At 40.2% G+C, this 27,158-nt stretch overlaps 1 protein-coding gene across 1 annotated transcript; it reads right to left on the minus strand.

Annotated features, from left to right (window-relative positions):
• Positions 1-1,841: 1,841 nt before the first annotated feature.
• HTRA3 (HtrA serine peptidase 3) lies at positions 1,842-27,158 on the minus strand. Its single transcript, XM_063157542.1, has 9 exons — positions 26,448-27,158; positions 18,260-18,359; positions 16,303-16,525; positions 15,474-15,668; positions 12,842-12,874; positions 12,051-12,165; positions 5,765-5,813; positions 4,047-4,142; positions 1,842-2,817 (listed from the first exon to the last, which is right to left on the minus strand). The coding sequence occupies exons 1-9, from the start codon at positions 26,869-26,871 to the stop codon at positions 2,652-2,654; spliced, it is 1,401 nt and encodes a 466-aa protein (XP_063013612.1). The 5' UTR covers positions 26,872-27,158; the 3' UTR covers positions 1,842-2,651.

Below are 27,158 nucleotides of genomic sequence, written 5' to 3' on the forward strand. Positions count from 1 at the left end.
GACTGCCAGAATATTTTGTTTTAAAGAGACACCACCTGCCATTTTACTTCCTTTTATCCAAGAAACAGAGATATCAAGTTTGGGTCATAAACTTGATGCTAACTGCTGGCATTAGAAGACGCTGACCCTATCTTTGAGTAATTACCCTTTGCAGTTCTGGCTGATGTCAGGGGGATGAGTGGAAATTAATAAAGCCCACTCAAATCTCAGCAGATAAGGGTCACACCACCACTGAAATGACACAATGCTCCTGCAGCCAAAGGGAATGACAATGCTTTCTTTCTAAAGAATTTCAGCCGGCCTTTGTAGACTTGGAGGGAGATCTGTGACAGTACAGCAGCACTTGCAGACCACTGAATGTGATGTGTGAGTTCATCAAGGTTTTCAGAAACAGTTTACAAAACCTAGGAACTGCTGGTAGAATGCAATATTTTTTGATGAATAAGGAAATAGCCTTTCTCTCCCCACACACTGACTTGATTAAAAAGCCAAGGCATTTGGCAAGCATCAACAACAGTGTTTTCAATTTTTAATATTGTTGTATCACTTCCAGTCTCTATCCAATCTTGCTGTATTAGGAGATTTTTTGCAATCTATTTCAAAATCAGCAATTTGTTAACTGGAAGACAAAAAGCTTATTTTACAGTAAAAGAAGCTAATCACTCTCTAAAGGGTCTTCTTTAGCAAACAATTCCTTGGCCAAAACCTGAAAAAATAGCAACAAATTCAGAAATACTTCAATTTCTTTGTATTAATCAATGGTTACAAACAGACACCCCTCACAAACTGTAAAATGTTGGTACTAACATGGTACACACAGATGGATAGGCTTAACTTTGGCCATGAGAGCATCCATCTGCATGCCACAGCTACCCTGATTTCAGAACACAAGTAGGCTTTTTGCAAGCCTGGATGCTAAGGCTGAATCTTAACCTAAAGGAATTGGAATATTCAACAAGTAACACTGATCATCTTTTGTTTGTGGTGTGAAAACAGCTCTTTGTTTAGTGACAGCAGGGGGGTGAAGCCATCATTACAGGCACATCACATTTCTGTGATGGAAAGTAACACTGTTCATATTTAAGAGGAAGGTACCCCATCCACCTCTGAACTTCAGAGCTGCAGTCCCAGTCAGCCAGCAAGGAGGCAACAGATTGTGCTTTTCCACATGTCTGGCACTGAACAAACCTGAAGATGCAAGGCTTGTCACACATGAGTGAGCTGGTATAACCAGAAAGTCTAGGCATGATGGCAACCTCAAGGGTACTGCTCCAAAGATAATTTCCTTTTTGCATCCATGTAACAAAGACACAAAAAACAGGTCTGGAAAGCACAGCTTGATGTGAAAAATGCTCCAGATAGAAGCATTCCTCTGCCTCTTTGGGAAATGAAGAAATTTTCACTAAGGGAGAAGATACTTGTTTGGTTTGGGGTACCCAGGAGATCTGGATTTAGCTCTTTGCAAATGTCTCCTGGGTTTATTACACAGAAGTCTCACATGCTCTAGCTGTAAAACAGTTACTGGTGTGCTTCCCTTCTGCTTTTCATCACATACAGAGGAAACTGAGGACAACAGGACTCCAACTTGATACTCTCTAGCTGACATCAAAGCACAATTCATAAATATGGAAAAACACAGTGTAAATAAATGACTTGTGTGCAAAGCATTTCTAAACATAGTCTAAATAAGGGCAGAATAATTATATCATAGGGATGCAAAGGGTTTTCATAACATCAGGGCTGAATCTTCTGTAAGAAAATTTTCTCTTGGGAGATCTTATTCCAGAGACAGAAGAAGCAGCGAAGACATACTTGTTTAAAAAGAGGTTTACATCAACAGATTATTTGTGTAAACTTTAATCTCCTTACAGTAGAAACATACACAGTCAAAGCCAAAAGTAGTGTAACAATCTTACAGCAAAGCTTACCAGTAAAAATGCAAAACAGATTTGTATCAAATTCTTAAAAAATTGTGCACTTTCTCAAACTTAACTTTGTTCAGCACATCGTTTTGATTTATATATAAGGCATTAATTCTATAAGAATCATTTACTATATTCCAAAAATCGCATGACCTAGGTGTAACACTCTATAGCCTGACACCATTTTTGTTCCTTTCAATATTTACAGATTTCATCTACCTGCATTGACATGGAGCAGAGAAGCACTAAGAACAAGCTTTGCCAATAATAGGTTCACATTGAAAAGTTACATAAAAGGAAAAATAAGCTCAATTTTGCATTGCAATAACCTGGGTTCTGCTGCAGCCATGATTGTAGTTTGAGAATAATTCTCTCTTTTATATACTTCCTCACTTCCAGTATTTGGATCCAGTTTTTGGATCTTTCCACGTGCAGAACTGAATCTGCTCTGCAGCTACAGGAAGTGAGACCCATTTCTACAAGCTACCCAAAATCAGTTTTTCTCCTCCTCTCCAGAACACAGTACTTAAGTTTTTTTGAAATTTAAATCTTCTATAAATGGCATCTTTGAAGTCATTCTAGCTACTATGTACAGAAATGGCTCAGGCAATTAAGTTAGTCCACCTTGTCATTAGTCAACAGGAAGTATAATTACTGTAGCTGTAAAGGAGGTATCTAGTGTTCCAGAATAAGTGAGTTTACTTATGGTGAGAGCTCCCTCAATTCTATTTACATGACAACTTCAGGCTCAATGTTAAATAGCAAGTCATCATTTCCTCTTCGGACTTCAAGTAGTAGAGGTGATTCATTCATCACAGCCTCCTGCAGGTCGCTGGAAGTCACCAAAGGACGCCCATTGACTTTCACAATAATATCTCCATCCTGGATCCCTCCTCTGCAAAGGCAAGAAAAAGGCACTAAGGATGCATTCGATGCAGAGTAAAAGTACAAAGGCTATTCACCCCCCCTTTTGAAAATGAAATAAATTTTTATTCATTTTAGTCTCCACTGAAGGGAAATTCCAGCCTCCTGACTGTGAAATAACAGGTGGCACTTGCTAAATGCAAAACAAGGCTCAGGTTATTTCACTGAGGATTTTTTCTTAAACAACAAAAAGAATTTTCTGATGTCTTCTACAAACCTACAGCAAATGAGAAAAAGAAAAAAAGGCTTTTATCTATTACTGATTCACTTTACTCAGTCCATTCGCAAGACCATGCTTTTATGCCACCGATATGTATTTCAAGAACGGAAAATTAAAATCTCAAAATACCAGCTAAAGTACTGGTAAATTATTTCTCTCTTGCCGCTCAAATGTAATCCTGAATAGTTGCTTTTATTATTTTTGGTTTTCATCTTCCTAAAATCATTTTAAGAAATATTTTCTTTACTTTGCAAGTGTTCTGTCAAATAGCCTCTTCCTTTAAGATTAAGCACTGTCTCAGATAACAGTTCTGACAGTGACTTACATGAACACTATTCTGTTCCCTGCTTAAACTTAATCCAAGTTTCTGTTCATTAATATTCAACGTACTTCACAAAACTCCTCAAATTAGTTCATTGTATTTGGGATGTTCTTTTTATTTGCACACTGTAAGTGTTTCATAATGTCATCAAAGGTTGTAGTGAGATGGTGGCAGTCTCTTTTACCAAGTAACAGGACAAGAAGAAATAACCTTAAGTTGTCCAACGGGAAGTTTAGATTGGATAACAGGAAAAATTCCTTCAAAGAAAGGGTTTTCAAACACTGCAAGAGGTTCCCCAGCAAAGGGGTGGTGCCATCATCCCTGGAGGAATTTAAAAGATGTAGAAGTGGCATTTATAGTGCAGGACAGTTTACTAGTGGCCTTGGCAGTTCTGCGTTCATGGTTTGACTTGATGATCATAAAGATCATTTCCAACTTAAACAATTCCATGATTTAAATAGTTCTGAAATGCTTCATTTTTGTAGAGGTGAACAGAATCTTAGTACAAATATTTTAAACCTAAAGGTACAATTTTTAATTGTTTAAAATACAAACTAAGCCTGGTATGAGGAAATACTTGAATATAAAAAGAAATATTAACTTCTAGTATCCCTTTGGAGGTTTATTTGTGGTGAAGAAAATAATGTGCTCCACCTACCTATGAGAAGGTGAGTTTGGAACAACTTCGTGTACATAAATTCCACTTCTGACATCAGGAAAATCAGCATTACTGTGCTTCAGTTCCTCCACCAAGCTAAAAGAAGAACAAAGTTATACAGAATATAAATATTCTTATTTATTAAGAATTTTTGTGACAAAAAGTAAAAGACTTAATTATTCATTTGCCTGTTGTTTTGTGATGAAAATGTAGGGGATTTGAACTTGGATTAAAACAAATTACATAGATTTTAAGAGAGGCAAAACTCCTTATCTGTGCAAAGCATGCTAAACTTAATGGTCTTGTACCTGCAAGAATCTGACTGTGGCTCTTTGTAGCAGTAGCACAGAGGGCCTTGTTCATGAGGACAAGAACAGAAACACTCTCAGGGACAAAAGGTTTTTCTGCCCAAACACTCATTGCTGGTGACAGGGTAGACATTTGCTAACTTTTTTTGTTTCTATCATTTTGCTACTCATTCTTAATTTGTGTTTATCTAGACCAATTGGGTTTTTGATAACTCCAGAGAGAAGACAGATCAGAGATGGAAACTTCAGTTTCCTCAAGTTGTCATCAGCAATTTTTGTGGATCACTTTCTAAAGAAAGAAGACAGGAACCTCCTGCAAAACAGAGCCTCTACAAACAACCCCTCATTTCAAAGATAGTGACATCATTTCAGGTCTGTGTACAATGTAGTTTAAAACCCATTTCTGGAAAGAAAGCTTTTAAACCAAGGATGGATCACTGGGCTGTCTGCCATGAAAAACTGGGGTCCCAAAGGAGGAAAACAAAGCCAAAATCTCTACATAGCTTCTCTTTATTTGATTTAGTACTGAGGAAGCTAACAATTGAATAACTAAAGCAAACACAACAAAGGAAGTGGTCTTTTTCTGAAAACAGGCCTGCAGACATCTTACATGGCTTCCTTAGATGTTCCAAAAGCAGTAAAATCTCACATCGTGTTCACAATTATGCAGAGAAACATCCTGAGTGTCTCTCCATCAGTGATGTTAATGCTATTACACTGATTCATTCCAGCTGAGGATCTCACCCTTCAGGGAGGACTGCAGGAGAGTAACTCAAGAAAAAAAGATGGCTTTACTACAACCGCAGCTGGAAATTGTCCTGTTTAATTTTGCAGCCTACTGCCACATTGGAAACATGCCTACTGCTGGGAAAGAACATCAGCACAAGAGCCCTCATTTATTATCCAAGAATATATCTGGGTAACAGCAAGACACAAAGCAATGTAAGAGGGAAAAGGGAGTAAAGAGCCAGGGGAGGGTGTCCATTTCTGGCTTTGTTAACACAGAGACACAAAGCTTTAGTCTGGCACTTTAGCAGCTCTTTTTAGTTAATGGTTAGACACCAAACCTCACACCATATGGCCTCCACTGGCACTGATAAAACACCCTCCATCAGCTGATCTGCCATTGGCACTCAGAGTCACCTGAAAGCACCATTTTGCTTAAATCCCACCTAAAACTTGGTGTAACTCCGGATGTCCTTATCAAGAACTAAAATCAGTATTTAGAGAATTTTCAGGTCTCAGATCATAAATTTCACTTATATAATTTAAATGCCTGCAGATTTCCTGGAAGCCAATGCCCACTTTGGGATCTCTAGAGATTTGTAGAGAAAGATGAATGCATTTCTGAAGCACGGCTGGCCACATCTTGTGTGCATGAACAAACCATTACCTCTCTAAGGTACTTACGCAGGTGTTATTGTCAGCATCCTGATGCCAATGAAACGTTTCTTCCCATCTAAAAGGAACACAGAGGATGTTTAAGAAATTTAGGTAAACACTGACAAAAATAACTGCTCTGATGACCCAAAATACCTGAAAATTAAAATGGAATTTATCAGATTTTAACAAAACTAAACAAAATCACACACATCTGTATAAAGTGGGGTTTTTTTATTAGCTTTGGTGTACAGAATGACAATCCCTCTCCCTGCAACTAAGGCTAAGAGAGAAAGCTCATTTACACTCTCTAAGAGTTTTTCCTCCAATAAATTACTGTGATTTAGTATCACAAATTCAGTAAATAGAAAATTTAATAACCAACTAGCATTTAATCTGAAACTGGTCAAGACCATTTCATCATATGATGGTTTCATTAAAATGTAGAAATGAAATCTAAACAAATCTAAATTTCTAATTTTCAGAGAAAGGACAATCAAAAAGTTCACACTCATTATAGTGCAAATGGCTTGTTATTTCTACCCCAAAGAATAAAAAGCAAGTTTAAAAAAATCCCAAAACATGTAGACCTTTGCCAAAATGATTACAAAAATACTCAGAGGGCTGGAGCACCTCTGCTATGAAGATGGGCTGACAGAGTTGGGGTTGTCCATCCTAGAGAAGAGAAGGTTCCAGGGACACCTTAATGAGGTCTTTCAGTATTTAAAGAGAGCTTATAAGACAGGACAAAAGGAAATGGCTTCAAACTAAAAGAGGGTAGATTGGCAGTAGGTATCAGGAAGAATTTTTTATTATGAGGGTTGTAGCACGTTGGAAAATGCTGCCCAGAGAAGTGGTAGATGCCCCAGCTGCCAACGCTCAAGGTCAGGTTGGATGCAATGAAAGGTGTCCCTGATCACTGCAGAGGGGTTGGACTAGGTGACATTTAACAGTCCCTTCCAATCAAAACTATTCTATAATTCTATGATTCGCCAGGATTCTGTGGAATTTTAAATGGTGAGAAATCACTCCTTTAGGAAGAACAACACATTTCTGAAGTTGGCTTTTACTAAGCCAAGATATTGCACAGCTGGCTTATGAAAAAAATGCAGTTTGATGACTTCCTGCAGTGAGTGCTGCCGTACTCAGTCACATCCGCCATGAAACAATATTTCCCTTACTTGTTCCAGCACAATGACTTCACAAGATCTTTGAGTTTCTCCAGCTTCTCAAATGAGGGAAAAGGAGATGCACACAGTCTTCTCTAGCTCTCATTCTTTCCAAGAAAAACACTCCCAAGTAAAAGACTTAGTTCTGAATATTACACTGGGGTAATATTCCCACTGGGGTCACTGAAAATGTTGACTACTAAACATTGGATTTACTACACTCTGAAAAATCTGGCATCCATAACTGTCATCCCTACTTTGCCCTGAAATGCTGGGCTCTCCTCCATTTTAAAGTAAAACTAGCAAGATCAAAATCAGCTATAGTAAGAATGTCAAGAAGTTCAATTGCTCAGATTCGACAACTGAAGAGCTTTGGGCATGACCATGAACTAGCTCATGGCACTCTTCCACTTTCCATGGCAGAAATGTAATTTTTCACTTTTTAAAAATATTCAGACATGATAACTCTCCCCTCTAAAAATAATTCCCTTGTCCATGCAATGTAGACAGTTAAATTATGAAATTCCGTTCAGTGACAGCATCTGTGATGACACTTTTCTCTTTGCATTAAAAAATTTGATGCTGGTCATCGCCTGTGAGGCAGAAATTTGCAAAAACATGAAGATATTCTGGAGCCTGAGTTAAGAATGTTTACATGATGAAAAATGAAAATGAAAGAAGAGACAAAAGAAATTGACTCGGAAGAAACAGAACTGCAAGAATGAAAAACCACAGGAGAAATGACACTAGCGATAAAAGGAATTATTTCTCTAGTGGCTAAAGACATATGTTTACATAAAGCTTTTGGGAAAAAAAAAATCAAAATCTTGCAACTACAGACTTACTCCTAACCAAAATTCTAATTCTACCTTCAACTTTGGGCAGGTCAAAGTATTACTTCACTTCTGTTCACGCACTGAAGTTCAAAAAGGCCTTCAGCCCTCTCTCTGCAGTAGGTTTGTCATACTGCAAACAGTAGCAGGCTATTTCATAAAGTAAAACTAAAAACTATGATCCACAGGTTACTTTAGCATCAGAGTATACACTCCTCTCTTTCTCCTCTCCAGACATTTTGTGTGTCAGAATACAAGTATAAAATTCAATCCTTTTGTTTCATAGAAGTCCATTCCACTGAATTGAACCCAAGTCAAACACCAAAAACCAAAGTTTTCAACAATGATTAGTGGGAATATGATTGTCTGTATTTGAAGTATCAGCAGAGACTGAACAGGCACAGACAACCAGGAATGTTTTATCATTCCCAAAGTGTAGGCATGGTGATGTTGGGGTGAAGTCACATCGGCAGAACAGCGTGTGGCACCTGGAGCTACCATTGTCATATTACATCTGCTCTGTGAATAGAAAGTCTCAAAACCCGTCATTCTGGCAATTTGTGCAATCATGAAAGAAAAGAAAAAATAATTAGGAGAACTGGAATAAAGTGATGTCATCACAAGGGTGCAGTCCCTCCAGTAGTTAACATACGTTAGAAGAATCAGGTTTAGCAAATGTGAAACCATTGTGACCTAAAGCTGGAGCACAGCTTAGAAAAAAAAGACTCAAATCTCATTTTTGTAAACACCAGACCAGATTAAACACTGATTCCAGGGGTACAAAGCCAAGCAAACCAACCTCAACCACAAGACTAAACTTAAATCTGCTTAGTAATAATAGAAAGTCACAAGCAGCTGACCCCAAGTATCTAGATGCAGTTCACTATTCCCAGAAATTTCTGTTTCACAGTCAGGAAAAGCACTTGCCTTACTGTTAAACTTTATTTATTGATGCTTGCAATAATAGAGATAAAAGCCAGACAGATAATCACCAACCAAAGGCAGAAATGCTTACGACTTATAAACTGTAGCAAAAAGAACTGATAAATCCAAATTAAGGGGTCATGTACTCAAACTTCTATGGGCTTGAGTAACTGTGGTGCAAAATTACACTCAATGCAGCTGATTTCAGTGGGGCCAGGATATCATCAGGACTAACCCTTCACTTCTTACTTAAGTGCCTGCTGCTACTTTTCTGATAATTCCTTTTTCACCTAGCTCATTTTGCAGATTACATGAACAGCCCTGAAAGCATTTAAGAAAGGTATTCTACTGCCTACTAGAAAACATGCAAGCAGCTCAAGCCTATAATGCTGGACTCTGTGCAGAGTCCCTTTCATATAAATTGCATGGCTGAATTTAACAGAGGTCTGAATCTACACTCAGCAAGGCTCCTAAGCAACCCTCATGATTTGTGGTAATTATTATGGATAATAATCATTCAAACACAAAGGTAAGAATATTGATTCAACACAACTAATACAAGGTCCTGGGGATGTAAAATGAGGATTCATGTAAATGAGCTGTTTGGTGTGGCCAATGCAGAACTCCCCCATTTCCCCTTGCCCATCTGAAACAAGGTTTATTCACTTTTCTGCTGACACTTTTAGAGGCTAAGCTGACCTTTTAGGATGGATTTTATCTTTAATATTTTTCTCAAATTGTTGACTAACTGACTTCTACCTTAAAGCATCTAAAGGACTTCCTAGTTTTACTGTTCTGCTCAAGTCTAAACCAGGAATAGATAGAGCCAAGACCGAAATGGAGAAATTCCTAAAAAAAATTAAAAAAATAAAATCAATCAATGCTTAAGTATGTAGTTAACTTGCAGACAAACACAGAATACATAGCTGGTTAAAACTGAGATACAGATGGAGACACTTAACTTTATGTAGCAATTTAAGACTTCCTAACTATAAAAGGACATTAACCTTATTACTGGTAACCCCAAAATTAGCAAAGGCTTTCAGACCATTCAAGAGACAAACATCTCTGTGAAGGTTGTGACAAATCTTTGGTCAAAAATACATTAGGTGCTGTTATACATTAAGAATGCATTAGGTAATATAGAATGTACAGAAAACATAACACCAGTGCAAATTCTTCATTCAAATTACATCCTCTAATTTTCCCCCACTCTCCACTCCTGTTCTTCAATAGATCAGATATTTGAAGTTATATATAATAGATAAGATTTTAAAAAATATATGCCTTCTATATAACACAGTTATCTGATCAACTGAGATTTGAAAGACTAACATCCAGCTTATTAAACAACTGAGTATCTCCTATGTCAGAATAAATCTGGAAAGAGTGATATCCTAAGGGAATGTTATCATCTTCAGGCAAAATGATATTAAGAGCAAAATGGTAATACCCATAAATGTCTTTCTATGACCTAATATTACCATAAGGGAGGATCCCACTGAAACTACTGAAACATAACTGGAAGAAAAGAAAACATCATAAAAACATCCCTAAAATTCTGCTTACATAAATTCATTATGCCAAAAAATAGCAACTATACAATAAATCGGAGAACTATTACTAAAAGCCTAAAAAATGAAAACTAAGTCCCAAATATGTGGTGAAAATATCTCCTAGAAACTTTCTTTATGCATTAAGGGCTGTAAATGACTGCTCTGCTATAGCAAAATTATAAGATGTACTTCAGAGAAGCAAAAGCAAAAAAATTGGAAAAATAAGTAAAAAAATTTCCTGAGCCCCAGGATTTTTGGAGCAGTCACAGTCACACTGACACTAAAAGAAAGTACAAATCTTTTTGATTGGGGAATCATGTGACATGATTAAAAATAAAAATCTGTATGCTACAATCATGGTATAAACTTGAATCTTTCACAGTTTTTTCCTCCATGGCTAAAGCTGTCTCTGAGTCCTTAGCTGTGGAGGTAAAGGTGCCTGAAGGAGCAAGGTGACTCATTTCAGTGGTGACATCTCTGACCTTCACTGAATTTCCAGCCCCAGTTACCAGGAGGTGGTGAGTTCTGCACAAAGCCTGAGTTCATGCCTCTAAGCCAGGCCTGCAGGCTGAGTCATTGCTCCTCCCTGGACTGGGACAAGCACTTTGGTTCTAAAGAGTAACATCAATAATGAGACACCTGCTTGTTTTAGAAACCAACAATAAGTTAGTAACCAGGGTGAATACACAAGTTTTTTTGACATATTGACTGAAACAAAATTATGTCAGCTACTTTGAAATGTACTTCTCAGCACATATTAACAACTTTTCTTCAACTACTCCTCCCCCTCACCTCAAAACAACAGTGAAAACAACATGATTTGTGGAATTCAGCAAAACACAGATGAGGGGACCCATCAGGTTTGTGATGCTCTCATACAAGCAGATGCATCACTTTAAAACCACTGACTAAGGGAAGTTTCCAAAGTAACATTGATCTGAGAAGACAGTGGTATAGGGAGAGAACCCTGGCATCAGAACAGGATGAACTCAGGAGAAGACAAGATTAATAACAAAAAGATTCAAGAGAAGAAGCAGCAGCAGCCAACACTCATGATAAAAGATTAGTAGTAGGGTGTGGACAGATAAATTGGCAAGAGAAAGAGTAAGGAAGGTTTGGCCTGGATGCAGCATTACTAGATCAGATTTGGCTGTGTAGCCTATAGTATGACATCTAGAACAGGGTGACAGATATGGTGCAGGCATGTAAAAAAAGTCTAAAGTACTGCAGTTCTCATTGCAAATATATTTAGATTTATATGCTGTCCAGTGCAGAGGCCTTTCTTTCTGCCTCTCTCCTATCTTCCCACGTATTTCTTCACAAATTAGTAACAGCCTTTCTTCCACCAGGGCCTGAGAATCTGTCACAATATGTGATTATATAGCACTGACGTACATGACCATGATAAAATACAGGTCAGCTTCTATGGACTACATCCCACCTGTAGATGCTTTAAAAGGTTTTTACCTTATTTTCTACAACATACCTTAATTTTTTGCTTGGACAAGAAACAAAAAGAAGACAATAAAAACTCCTTAAACAAGTGATCATCTGTTCTCAAGATCAGTTGAGACAGTGATGATTCATCCGTGTCCTCACTATTCTCAGAGGCCCTATTTCCCATATTTATACACAGTCTGCTCTTTGGGGGTGTGAGTAATAAAAAGTCTCTCCCACTTCTGTGAGATTGTTTTCTATTTCCCAGTCTGTGGTGTCCTATAATGGAGAAGGATGCTGCTCCTTTCAGTAATAGGATCCCACACCCATGTCTTTTGGCACTTCACCTGGATCAGGATAATAACTGGAAGATGTCACTGTTTCTTGCAGACCTTACCTTTACTCTGTTTGTCATGTGACTCTGTGAGAAACTGAGTGATACGGTCTGAAGGAATTGCAAAAGAAATTCCAGCTGTGACCTTCAAGGTGTTAATCCCAATCACTTCACCATCCTGTTGATAGACAACACCCAATTAAATTTGTTCCTAAGTACAGGATTCAGCTCCCTGCCTAGCATTTCATGTTAAAAGCTGGTGTAAGAAATTCTAGAGTGTTGTAATCACTCAAGAAATAAACACTACTTATAAGGGAGGATCTGGGCTTTGATTCATGATCCATTTCACATTTAACTGTGATGGCCAGAGAGATTACAGTACAGTGTGTTCATCCAAGGTCCATCCCAACACTCAGCAAGACATTCCCTCTGCCAAGTGGGCAGGAGAGTCACTACTACCACTACAACCACTGCCCCACAACACCAGTGCTGATTTAAAGCAGTCTATTTTGAAAGAGTTGTGTGGGGTAGCCAGGTTCCATCTCTGCTGTGCATCCCAGGTTTCACAGTGTGAACTAACAAGCATAACTGCTCCCTCCAGATCCAATATTCCTCACTGCCAGGTAAATTTTTCTGGGGAAATTGTTGCTCAATGGGGAAATGTTCTCCTATGGTGTGTGAACTGAGACCAAATTTGCATATTCTACATTAGCTACAGGCTATCTGCCTACCATTAGCTAAGTGAATGGAAGCTGGAATGATCCATGAATCTCTCCAAAAGAACATTCTCCCACTAACTTGAAACTAGCTCTTGAAACAAAACCAACCAACCAAACCAAGTCACATGGACTTACCAGATTAACTAGAGGTCCTCCAGAGTTGCCATACTGTAAAAATGACATAAGGGAACAATAAATTAATACTTCACTATTGGAAATGCAATTCTCATTACAACCAGTACTGGTTTTGTAAGTAAATGAAAGAGAGGAGGTCATTTCTTAGGCAGTACTGACAGACACATTGATCAGAGAAGATTAAAAGTAGGTCTTATCCTACCCCTCCACCCCTCTCATGATTATAGTTGTTTGTTTTTTTTCAGAAGCAGGAATTAAGTTAGGAGCCACTCCAAATAGACGCTGAGTTTAAGACATTGAATAGTTAAAACGAGTATTTTGATTCTTCCAAAGCCTGTCAGAACAACATTTTGAAATAATTAATTGTTATTTAAAGTTATACTTCAGTGAAGTGCTTCTACAATTTTTGTTTCACTCATCACTTTGGTTTGTAACACTGTCAGTCTCTCATTCTCCACTGGAGCAGAATACAGTGGTTTGCATATTTAATCACAGCATATTGCTATGAGGTAGCTACTACATAAGCATTGATTTAGTAACCACAGACACATATGCCTCTCTAGGGAAGGCATAGAGAAGCTCTGGCCAGCCCAAAATTACCTAATACCTAATGGCCCTTAAAAGAAACATGCAACAGGACCACAGGAAATGAGAGTTGGGGAAGTTGCTTGTCCATCTTCAAGCTGGCTCAACAATTTGTTTTTGACTGAGGCCAGAGTTTTAGAGTAGGTTTCCAGCCAAAGAACAGCAAACAGCCAAAAGCAGCAACTTACCACTCAAAAGAAACAAAAGCTAAATGTATGACAGAGAAGTGAGACACAAACTGTTTACACTTAGATAGCACTGGGCAAACCTTATAGATTCTTAGGAGAATAAAATAGACATTAAAATTTATCAAACAGCTTCAAAGTTCAAATTGAACAATTAGATAAGTTCCTTATATTGCATCTCTCCAGTCACCAGAGGCTGCACATGTGATTTTTATGTCTGACTGGCACAAAGAAACCAAAATAATGATTTTTCAGCCTTGCTTAGCACATAGTCTTTCATTCACTTGTCTTCTGCTTGAAGGATATGAAAGACCTTCAGCACATGCAATACAGCCCCATTTAGAACCTTATGGCTCTGTTTTCTCCTGCCCTATGTTACTGCTGTCCCAGCATTTCTCAAAAGGCAGCTGCATGCACATTCCTGCAGGAAAGTCTTGGCTGAGCCACAGGAATGCTCTGAACAGACCAAACTCTCAAACTCCTCCCATTCTCAGGAGAAAACGAGTGCATTAGCTAAGCACAAAGCATCCTTATGCCAGGGACCATCTTCATGTTTTGCAGTCCCAGATGGCAAAGCAATTCAAACTTAGTGTCATTTTCCTCACCTCATCTACTACCATTCTTTGGTCCAGCATTATCTGACACACTCTGCTATCCTTGTCTAAACCTGCTCATTAGCTTTGGAAGGCAGCAAATGTCTAAATACATACACAAGGAAGGAGTCTGAGCTTGAAAAATGAGTACAGGCAAGAAGTCAAGAATCCCATGTTCCAATTCTGTCTCCACCACCAGTTCAGTGTGTGCTCCCAAGTAAGCCATCTTGCCTGTTTTCCTTATTCTCCTTGCATAGCTGAAGAGAGTAATTCCAACTAAAGGTCTAAGAGAGGTTCATCTCCTGGGTCACAGAAAAGCTTTTTGAAAAAGCTCACTTTTATGTCATATCTTAGCACAAAAAATAATTCTCCTCTTTTTTCCTCCCTACACGGGTTCTTTTAACAAGTCTGTGACAATAATGATTTGTGAAGCACTCTGTGTGTGTAAAACACTATTATTTCTTGTTATGACAAATTTGACATTAACGTCCAACAAACAAATCCTGAAAATATTTTCCTTTCAATGTGTAACAGATTTAAGGTATAAAATTTCAGGCCATTTTCCACCTCAGATATGTGTGCAATGCTCATTTTAGAAGCAGTACAAACTAAACACATACCCAAGCACTTCACTTAAGCTCTTTGGATCACTCCAAGATGCTCTGAAGGAACATTAATGTATTTCTATATAAGATGCAATGCTAGGACCCTTAGCTCCAAACCATACCTCAAACTTTGCTATTTTCCACCTCAATTCTTGTTTTGATTACATGGTGTGCAAAGGGAAAACAAGAACAGCAACAAAAAGCCCCAGTCCTCTCCTTATGTTCTTACCTGGGTGTCCTGTCATTAAACTGAAGCACATACTCTCAATTTGACTACTCTATCTGCTTCCAAAGGATGGAGATGAAAGAAATTTTGGCTCTATTCTACAGCTTCCTTGACCAGAGGAACTCAGCAGGCAGAGAGAGAAATGTTTTAATTTACTGCTGGTTGATACAACCATGTTGCTGCATGAGATTTACAGAATTCAAAGCATCTGACTTATGCAGCATCCTCGCAGACAACCTCAGCGGGAGAACTTTTACTCATCATTCCCTTCACAACACTGCCTGAACACACCTTACAGACACTGCACAGAGTTTTGAAAAAGAAGAGTTTCACTGATGTTAAACAAAGCTGCTGGATTCGTGTCTCAGAGCAGGCACTTCCATGCTGCACAGCGGGGACAGCCTGTGAGGTGGAGCTCATCCCACACCTGGTGCTTACATTAATGATGGCATCTGTCTGGATGTAATCCATGTCCGAGTCCCGCAGGCCCAGCTCTTTGCCGTCTCGCTGAGCCGTGCTCACAATACCTGTGGTCACAGTGTTCTGTAGGGCAAATGGGCTCCCAATTGCCACCACAAATTCTCCTGGCCTCAGATCAGCTGAGTGTCCCAGTAATAATACTGGCAGTTTTTTCTTAAGTAAACAGAGAAAGAAAGAAATAAGCATTAGTTCATACTTGAAAATATTCTGATTGGAAAGATTAAAAACCAGCAAAAATTAGGAACAAAGACTTTCCATTACATTAATGAAAGAGCCACTCACTATCCTATACCCAAAACTTATGCTGTTTTAAACCATCTTCAAAAACAAACAGCTACATCCAGTCCCTTGTAATTTCACTGAGAAAAGAAGGGCATCAAAATTTCCCTGTTCTCCAGCAGATTGTTGCCTCCTCTTAGAAACAGCACAAAAACCAACCACTGACTAACTGTTGACTACCACTCTCTCTGCATTATGCCCACCTTGCAGTCCATGCATACTGACACAAAGCTTAAAAAACATTAGCCTGGGTAGATAGGAAAGATAGCATGATTTTGCCACATATTAAATGAGTGGAATGTTTTTTCTTCATTTTTTACAGTTCCTAACACAGAAGACAAAGTAATTTAATTTCAAGATATGAAAAATTTCCAGGCCTGTATTTCAATACATTGTTCTCCATAGATTTTTCTAAGGAATCCTTAAGCATATATTCTAGTCAACCACTTTGTACTAACTGGAACTGAAACTGCCCAAATGAAGGCATTCTCCTGTTTATGTCACTCACCTTAGGGTGAATCTTTATTGTTGCAATATCAGATTTCTTGTCAATGTCTTTGATGGTTGCTTCATAGGTATCTCCATTCTGGAGCTGTACCTTCAGTTGTTGTCTCCCTGATATTGCATTTGTGCTCGACACCACATGGGCATTGGTCACAATTAAACCAGAATCAGACATAATAAACCCAGATCCACTGGAAAGGGGGACATTTCGACCAAAGAGAGGGTGCCTGTACAAAAAGCAAGCAATTTTGCGTCATAAGGAAAATCAACTTAAGATTATATTAGACATCACCACCTTTCACTCTGAGAATCAATTTTTTTTCAAAAATTACAAAGAAAGGATCCCTTCCTGAAAATTGTGACTGGTTTTAGTCAGTCAGGGAGACAGGAACTGAGGTTTACAGACAATTAGCAGGATCCTTTTCCTTTGATTTCCAATTCTGTCTTTATGAACTTCATTGCACAGAGGGTAGGTGACAAAAAATGAAGGAGAAGGAGCCCATCTGATCCCACTGGTTATTGATTACATACTGAAAGGGGGAAATAAAGCTAAAAAATTAACTGATCATCTAATGGGAAAAGGGGAAGAAGGAAAGGAACCTTGCAGCTGGACAGAGGCATAAAGGAAGAGATAAGGTTTAAGGAGATCATGAAGCCCAAGTGCAGACTGGAAAAAGCATGTCTCGAAACCAAAATTACTAGGAATGTGAAAGAAAAAAATGGAAAACACTAACAATGGGTAAAGCTTGGTGGGAAGCAACATGTGCTGCAAAACAGACCGGTAAAAGATTTTACAAACTGTTCAAGGCATTACAAATTTTCTCTGTGAACAACTGCTGTAACGACCTTATGTTGGGGAATATAAAGTGTCTGCATAGTAAAAGACAAGAAAAGGCCCACAAAGTCTTTCTTCCCAGACATGGTCCTGGTTAGGATATTATTTGAAAGTCCTGGACTATTTAGCAGTAAACAACTGGAGCCAATCCCAGGAAAAAAGTAGTATCAAAATTAGCACCCAGCAAGCTGCTAGGCAAACATTTACTTGTAGGGAAATAAGAAACAATCTTAACTACATATGCAAAGATCTTAAGGATCTTCAGCTGTAACATCCTCTCAAAGGACCAATCACCATGTGCATAAAACTGTGTCTCCTGATATACTTGATTATCTTGATTTTGTAAAATCAAGATAAAGCCTACAAAAAAAAAAAAGCCTACAAAAATTCTCAAAGAAATACTTATATCTGTGGAAATTGAGAGGACTCTAGAAAGAAAGGTATTCACATAATGGAGTTCATGCAATATTTGCAGTAATTTGTTCCGACAGCAGGCTGTTCTGAGGACTCATTTAAACCTCCCAGGTTGTTTTGACACTCAGTGTTGATCTTGCCACCTCAGGTCCAGCTTCAGCATCCTGAATATTGGTGATGTGCAGGTCAAGAAATTTAGTACATTTCTTTCCTGTCAGGAGCCATTTCTGTATTTAGATAGGCTACATCTCCTTGACATTCTACCTCTTAATGCTCTTCCTGCCCAAATAAAATCACCTCTCATTCAAAGTTGAAAAAGTAACAACAAGCCATTTTTTCCAGCTTAGTGTCTGAATATATATATATATACACACATATAAATATGTATAAATATGTGTGCATATATATATGTATGTATTTAAACTGAAAAAACAAATACAGTCCAAAAAGCAGAACATTTTAGTGAAGGCTGAAGATACCTCCAAAGATGAGATATACTTATTTTAGGGTGGATAGTATATATTGCATATTACTGTAAACCCATTAGAATAGATCTACTGAACAGGAACAAAAACCCCAAATGTGTGGTTCTCTGGAGAAATGGGTCTGCTATAATGTTTTAGAATATTTTGTGAACCTCAAATTCAAAAGGAAAGTTACTACACTGTAGACCTTCATTAAACAATGTAACTAAAAGAATTGAAAGTGTTACCTGAGGAAAAGTTCAATGTGCACAACTGCAGGTGCAATCTTTTCCACCACATCAGCGATGAAGTTGAATTTGTATCTTGGGCTGCTCGACTGTAGGTGACCTATACTAGCAGAAAGAATTGGATATGTTAATAAGACAATACTTTTTTATTAAGTAGGCAAGATGAACCTGACTTGATTTGATCTGTTTGTCCTACCAGAACAGTTTCCAAACAGTAGTGGAAAGGGAATTCAAGTCATTAAGATAGTTCAAAACTTACATAGCATTCTGTGTGATCCTGAGAAAATTAAACATCAGCACCACTTAGCTCTACATTCTTTTCTTTGGACATCTATAAGCTTTGTCTTGAGCATTTTTTTGCAGACAACTACTTGTTATTATCCAAGACACACAGGGTCATGATAGGTCAGGCTGGAAAGGACCTTGGAGGTATCTAGTTCTACCTCCTGCTCAAAGCTGCATCAGCTGCAAAGGGAAACAGAGTTAGGACTTGCAAAACTCCAAGGATGGACATTCCAGAAACTTTCTGGGAAACTTTTCCCACTGCTTCACTGTCCCTCATGATGTCTAGGTTTTTCTTACATCAAGTCTGAACTTCTTGAGCTCATGTTCCAGCTCATGCCCCTTGTCTCTCATCCTCCCATTATGCACCTCTGTATGGATCTGGCACACAGGGAGGCTGCTCTCAGCTCCCCCTGAAGCTTTCTCTTCCCAAGGCTGAACAAGCCCAGTACCCTCAGTTTCTCCTCACAGGAGATATGTCCAGTTTCCTCCAACCATCCTCATGACCTTCTGAACTCACTCCAGTTTGTCCATGCCTTTCCTGTGTACTGAGAGATCCAAAACTGGATGCAGTATTCCAGATGTGGTCTGACAAGTGCTGAGTACCACAGCTGCAGAACTTGGGAGTCACAATTCAAACTTAAGTTCTATTTTTTTTAAAGTAGACACATTAGAAACCTGACTTAAATTACAACCTTTGCACCTAAAACTTTTTGCAAATTCACATTTAAAGCTGTCATGTGCAGCAGGGCCTAGCAATAGACTACTAAAATGTCTGACAAAAGCCAGTATGGTACTACATTAAACAGCACTATACACAGCATTCATTAAGAGTGAATAAAATAGTGTGAAGTTAAGATCTTAAAGAGGTGGGGGGAAAGCCCACAGCACCCTGGCTTCTAATGCCACAGCACCCTGGCTTCTAGCACCACAACACCCCAAAGGAATAGCACTGCTTGTGCTAAATGTCATGTTCTCTGCAGTCCCTGATACACAGAGCCATATCACCACACATGTAAAGCATATGTAGGGGATGTATTCCCACACTCAAATAGCATTCTTTTGTGTTCACAGCCTGAAGCTTCAAAATTAACTATGGGATCTACCAAAGGGAGCAAATGAGTTGAAAAAAAACCAGACCAAGAAGATTAGGAATTTCTTCACAGAAGTCTGGAAGTTCTTTATCCTGTTACTGGACATGGGATTTAGTTCTGAATGAAAAGAAACCCTGCTTAAATGTAGCAAGTTAGATTTATGTGATACTGAATAAACAAAAGGAAAAGCTTGGCAGGACTAGGGTCAGTCTATTATTTCTATGTACATTCTCACACACTCTGAAGAATCCCTCCGGCCAATTGAATGTTCTTGTTTTAGTGCTCAGTTTAAAAGAGACATAGCAAACAGGAATCACAGAGGACAGTCAAATGTAAGCACAATATACTGGTATTTATTTTGCTTACAAGGCCACTGAAGAGTTATTTTACCTTCAGTTCCCAAGCAGCTTGCCTGATTATGCATTATATCCTTTGAAGTCTACTGACAAGACTTTGAACACTTGCCTACACAGCAAGTGCTCACTGACAGGATACACCATTGCCATCACATTTACCCTAATAGACATGACCATGCATCAGTGAAAGGCAGCTGATGAACTGCACAGAACTGGGGAAAAACTGGGGATGAATGCAGTCTTTCAGTTGGTGTAAATCAGCACAGCTCTGTGTGAATCAGGGCAACTAAATCCATTTGCATCTTCTAAGTGCTCAACTGTTCTGCCCAGGCCAAATGGATGCAGCACTGTACATGGCCACAAGCACAGGAAGATGCTTGTTCAAAAACCTCACTCCTGACTAGCCACCAGGCAAACATCATGGGTGCCAGTGGCTTTCCAGCTAGGATTTGGGGGAGGCAGAGAGAAAGCATCTGAAAGAGGTAGTGAATGCAACATGAAAAAAAGGGGAGGAAAATAAAATGCAGCAATACAGAGAGGAGACTAAAACTGAAACAATGTTTATCTTCTTTTCATACAACAGTGAAAACATTTCTCTGTCTGAGCAGAAGCCCAGAACCTCCCTGCTGGGGTTAGAAGACAAGAACGCTCAAACCTGAAATAAAATTGAAATCGGCACCAATATTAAAGAGAAATCTGAAACAAAGGAGGATCAGGAATAACAGACACTCAGGCTTTGTATGAAAGGAATGTCTGAAGATCTGGGCTGATCAGAGATGAGCTAGTTTTTCTCTTGTCTGGTGGGGACCAAACACTGGTGAAAACTGACTTACAAAGCTGATCTTTCTTGAATAATTTTCTGCAAGCTGGCAGTGATGAGAACCTTTAAACACATTATATCATGTGCCAGGAACTCAAGCTACAGACGTGGAAGGTGTAACTGCACACTTGCATTAACTCAGCACTATTTAAGGGAACTGAAGTGTTGGTCATTATTAACAGCATTTTAGTGCAGAGTTATTAAACTGATGGTTTTCATCATAAATCCTCAATATACTCCAAAAGGGAGGAACTGAAGCCTGGGAAACTGAAGAAGGAAGCAACATCCAGCACTGAGTACACTGCATAATGCCTATATACAGTGAAGAATCTATCCTTTAATGTGCACTAGCTGGTAGACACCAGCTGCTGCCACTGTCCTTACTAAAAGAGAAAGTTAAATATGTATCTCCCCCCTCCATATTTCTGCTGCCTTGTAGAGCCCCACAGAGCCTCAGATCTCTGCTGCCCTGAGCATGTAACAGCTCTGAGCCCACAGAACCTTTGTGGATTTTGACCCATTGACCCTCTGAGATTTGCCACATAGTTTTTCAAAGGTCTCTCAATTATTTCCCATGTTATTACTGAGTGTTCAGAATCATCTCACACTAACAAAATCCAATTTATCTTGGCAAAAAAACATAATTTAATCCAATTAGCCACGTGTTGCATAACCAAGATTTCAAAGGTGCTGCATCCAGGTTGCATTTGAAATAAAACTAATGTTTTGCTGTATGAGTCCTTAGCTGTCTATGCATTTCTTAGTAAAAAAAAAACTAGATTTCCCCAATCTGCTCCATAGCCACAAATCAACCAGATTTTCAGCAGCCCTGAACTTTTAGCCTATCATTTCATCTAAGTGATTAGATCTTCAGGTCTCCAGCTCCCCTTGCAGAACGCTTAAAATTCATATTTCAATTTAAGTGCATGGAGCTAAAGATTTTCAGCATATTTTCTAAAATGTGACCTCATGCTTCCAATTTTATGGGCTCCAACTACACTGAATTTAAATAACTAAAGCTGAGTGCCTTTCAGGTAGGAGTAGTCTCATTATCAGTTTAAGATTTTTCCTGGATAGTGGTGTTATCTACAGGCTATGGGTCCATTTAATAGTGGTTTATTTACTTTCTTGCTGAGACAATAGACTCCAATCTCATTAACACTGCTGTAAACCAGGAACAATGCCAACAAATCTGTAGAGTTAACTTAGTATGAAGAGAACTGGAAAAAAATTCAGCAGAAATAATCATTATAATCCCACTGAAGACAATAAAACCAGACCAATTTACATTTGCAAAAGACTGAAGATTTCTGAATATCTGCCAACTTAGTCCCTGTAGAATTAAATCAAATCACATTCACTGCTTTCTTAAAGACAATACATTGTATTAAAATCCACAATTTTATATTCATTAAGAATATGTGAGCCTGGAAAACTCATTCTTTTAAGGTTGTTTCCCCATCCCCCTTTTAAAACCAGCTTCAGAAAAGATCTGTGCATTCAGCAAATTATTATGTCTAAGGGAGGACTGCAACCTGGCAGATCTGATCACCAGGGATAAACACTGTCCCTACTGTGCTTTCATGGAAAGAAATGAAAGACAAATAAAAGATTATAATGTCTCTGCTTAAAAAACAGAAACATCTGCAGGAAGCATAGGTTCATGGGCAGCTTTTCTGATGAATTCAGCATTAAGATCAAGTTGCATAGCTGTGCACTGACCATAAAGCCTTGGTGAGTTTAATGCCACATTATGGTTCAGGCAACTTGTTTATACAATGGATGTCTACCGTGCACAGATGAAAACAATTTGGTGAACCAACACCAAAGTGGCTTTCTTGTGCAATGTAGCAATCACAAGGGCCAGACTGGCACAGGCTTTTAGCACAGACTCCACACTGACTTTGGATGCTTGGTATCCCTCCTTTCCAAGTGACCCTCATGAGGAGATACAACAAGAACAGCCTTTTCCTGTTACTCATCCTTTACAAAGCAGTCAAGTGCTCTATTCTGAATTGTATACCAACTCCTGTATGCTGTCCATCCTCACCTGCAGTAACTCAAAGCAACTCAGGCATAAGGAAAACAACCAGCACAGGAATGTGACCAAAGTTTGTGTTTCCAGCTAATATCTCACAGTACATTTCCCTAAATACAGCTGCAGGCAGCTTTAAGGCTTTGATGGCAATAACACCAGCAGGAGACTTCTATCCCTCACTGGGCCAGCTTCTCAGAAATGCACATAATCATACACTCAGCTGTTCCTCTATCTTCAAGGTTATGCACAGGCACACTCCAAACACGTGTGTGCAATGACTTATGAATTAATTGTGTTTGAAACACTCTCTTAGGAATATGAACTTTTAGGCTCATATCTTTCAAAGATCTGATTGACTTGGGTGAGTCAACATCACAACCCCTTTCTGAGAGTGAATTCAGGTTAACAGTGCAGAGTACACTAAATGGTGAGTGTCAAGTCCTTCCTCAAAGGTTTTCTCATTAAGCTTTTAATTTTCCTAGTTCCATTGACAAAAGAGCACCAGTATTTAAAAAAAAATTTTGCCTCCACGTCTTAGGTAAGAAAATACAAATCTTTTGACATTTGTAAACATCAAAAGAAGGGAAGTTAACTAAGCTGTACTGACAGATCAAAACCAGTCCTTTGTTCAAGAAACAAGCAGGTTGACTGTTGATGGCAGGTGACCAAGTGAATCCTTGCAGTGAGATGTCTGATATCTTAGTTGATTGATACATGGCATTGTTAAACTTACACTTGCTGCCCTGAGAAACAAGGCTCTATAGGAATAGATCTTTGATTACAGAGGTTGTCCTCCAAAAGTATTTCTCCCATTGCTTACATGCTAGCTTGTAACAGCTTGTTGTTATCACAGCAGGTGACAGAAGGCAGAAAAAAATAGCTTGACAATATATTTCCATATATAAAGGTATATACTGTTGAAAAAAGTTTTAAAAACCCCCCAGTATTTGTAGAAGGGAGTTTAACTTTGCACAGGATTTCTGCAGACTGCTCCCACTGGTATCTCTGAGAGGCCCCTGGGCACTGGTACCTTGCAGAGCATCAGTAATGGAGCCCCTGGACCTCCATGCAGAGCACACCCCGTTTAGAACACTGTGTGCAGAACTTGCAATTTGGCATGGTGCTTCTCAACCTCATCCAGGACTTCAACAAGGACAAAAACACTTTAAAGTCTGTTAACTTTTCAATTATCACTTAGTAACCCTGGCCACCTCATTCCTCCCTTCCTTCCTGCATCCTTGTTTCATGTATCCCTATTCACCAGAGTGCTGTCACCAGAAAACCACTGCTAAGTTTCTCAGTCTGTCTGGGTTTATCACAGCCAGAATCCAACTCAGCATCAACACAAGCAGCTGAAAAAGGAGAGGAGCAGACATTTCAGGAGCCACTCTAGGTCTGTGCATGTTCTAAATACAGTCTTAGTCATACTATATGATGCTTCTGTTATCTGAGATTGTTTTAACATATGGATGGTTAAGTAAAACTGCATTTACTTCATAACCAGCTTATCCCTTCAAATTCTGAGTCATCTGAGGCCAGGCAAGAACAGGAGAAAAAGAAATTTGACAACAATTTTAAACTGTCAAGTTTCTTCCAAGCCTCTCATTACAGCCATTGCAAGTTATTGTTTAAAAAAAACCCAAAACAAACAAAAAAACCCCATAATTGAGTTCTATTCCTGGCTCAACCACCAACTCAACCTGACCTTGGGCAAGACACTTGGTTTCTTTGAGCTTCAGTTTGTGCAGCTGTAGAACTGAACAAAAAAAATTAAATCTCAACTGAAAACCAGATGCTTCATCTAAGCTGATGTTTTCTGAGACAAAAAAAATAAAGCCAAAATAAAGTAAACACTAAAATAGTTGCTTGAAAAAAAAAATCTCTTCTGCCTCACAGCTCTAAATTCCTAAGCCTATTAGCATTAGATTCAGGAGGATTCCTTAAAGAAAATGTCACATATACCAAATGCCAAGCCCTCAGCAAGCTCTCAGATGCAGGCTAGTTCACTCATTTTGGTTAAACATTTTGATTATTTCACATGGATAGTTTCAACTAAGTTTTAGAAGTACTAAAGTTAACATTTGCTGATGTGAAAAGGCACAGGCAAAAACAATTTATAACTACAAAATACTGGAGAGATGGAACATTGCAGCTTCAGGCTGGCATCTGAAACAATTCTTGGCTCTGACAAGATACTCTGAAAGGAACTCCAGGAACATCATTTGAATATCCTCCCACTCTGAACTGGCTTAGCCTTTCCAAAGATCAAAATATATATGAAAGGCCCTCTATTCACAGAAAGGATACAACAGTGCCCCTATTCCCTCTGAACCCTCCCAATCATTTTGGCCAGTTTGCTGTGAATAAACAGGATGGTTAGTGATTTACCTGACATAATGAAAACATTAATGCATGTTTTAAAACTCCATTAAGCATAGCACTTTTCTCTTTTCAGGAACTCTATGGGAAATGTAGCAGAAGCAAAGCCTTTAAAAAATAATATACCAGTAAGTATGTGGAAAGATACTGTCAGCATTAACACTTCCATAAAGAGACACATTTTAATATTAAAAGGAAATTACTAGCTTAAGAGATTACTAAACTTTCCAAAGTTAAATCACCAAGCCTGAAGTTGTGTGTCATAGCATATCACAGGCTCTGAGCAAAGGCCTCGACACTTTATTACAACCACAAGATCATTTGATAGCCTGAATATCAATATTTTACACTATAAAAGAACTTCTCAGGGTTATTTTTTTTTCCTTACAAGACTTTTTTCCTTGCAAGGGCTCTACAAGACTACAAAACCCCTTGGTGAAGAAAACAAACCAGACAAAAGACTATGTTCTAGGTAGTTTATGTAATATGCAGCGCTTTTCTTGCCCTGATGTGCTTTTAGAGAGAGGCATTTTCTGATTCACCTGTCGGGTCAATTTGGCTAAGATCCCAAAATGCCCCAGGGACGGTCCCGGAGCTCAGGTGTTCCCGGGTCCCGCTCTGTTTGTGTGCCTGCACGGGGGATGCCACCAGCACCAACACCGCCACCCAACAGCACGGCCGCCACCGCAGCCGGCGCGGCGAGCGCAGGTGGCACCGGCGGCACGGGAGCGGGCTGGCGCTGCTGCCCTGCCTCCAGAAAGGTTTCTGCTGCTCGCTGCCCTGCCTCCAGAAAGGTTTCTGCCCCTCGCCGCCCTGGCTCCAGAAAGGTTTCTGCCGCTCGCTGCCCTGCCTCCAGAAAGGTTTCTGCCCCTCGCTGCCCTGGCCTGGCATCCGAGCCACCTCCACCCACCTCGCTCCCACCTGGCGAGCGCGCCCGCCTCTTGTCCCGGGAGCACTGCGAGGCATCATCCACAGCCGTGCTGCTGGTTTGGGGGAACCCTTCCCAAACCCCAGCCCACCCTGAGCATCCGGCAGTTCTGCTGGTCAGAAAGCACCTGAGCATCCATTCCGCATGCCACAGGTGTCATTAGTTTCCACATCCCTGGAGGTTTTTAGAGTACCTACATCCACCCAGTCTTCCCAGGCCACTAAAAATCGTGACTTTCTTTACCCGGGTGTCCCACCCCGCGCCCCGCGGCAGGTCCCACCATGCTCCTACCCGATTCACAGGCTCCCTTCTGGACCTGGGCGATGCCGGGCAGCCCGTGCTGCAGCGCCTTGCGGCTCACCGCCTTCAGCTGGCAGATGTTGTCGTAGGTCCGGCCGTCGCTGCCGCACACCTGGGCGCTGAGCTTGCACTGGCAGACGCCCTTGGCGAAGCGCTTGCCCATGGGGTAGCGGCAGTCGAGGCTGTCCCCGCAGGGCGGGTCCTCCTTGCGGCCGCAGGAGTCCCCCTCGCCCGCGGCGCAGATGAGGCAGCAGCCGCAGCGGTCGGGCACGTACCCGCTGGGGCAGCTGGGGCTGGGGCACGTGGAGACATCGCAGCGGGCCGGGCACTTGGCGCGGCCGTGCTGGAGCTCCGCGGCGTGCGGGCCGGCGCTGAGGGACAGCAGGAGCAGCGGGCTCAGCAGCGACACCCGCATCCTCGGCGGGGACAGCGGCGGCGGAGAGCGGGGTGCGAGCCCGGCCAGCCACAGGGCAGGAGGCGGGAAGGTGCGATCGCGGCGAGGGAAGGGAAAGGCGGGCTTTATGCACACTCGGGCAGGACGGTGCCGTCTGCCCCGGGCAGCGCTTCTGCGGGCCGAGCAGGACGGAGGAGGGCAGCAGGCCGGAGACAGGGCCGCGGAGTCACGGCCGGCTCGGTCCCCGCAGGACGCGGCGGCTCCCAGGACTCAGCTGGCCGGGCTGAGGCGCCGAGCCATGGCACAGA

Source organism: Melospiza melodia, chromosome 5 (genome assembly GCF_035770615.1).
Source record: "Melospiza melodia melodia isolate bMelMel2 chromosome 5, bMelMel2.pri, whole genome shotgun sequence".
In the NCBI taxonomy this organism is placed as follows: Eukaryota; Metazoa; Chordata; class Aves; order Passeriformes; family Passerellidae; genus Melospiza; species Melospiza melodia.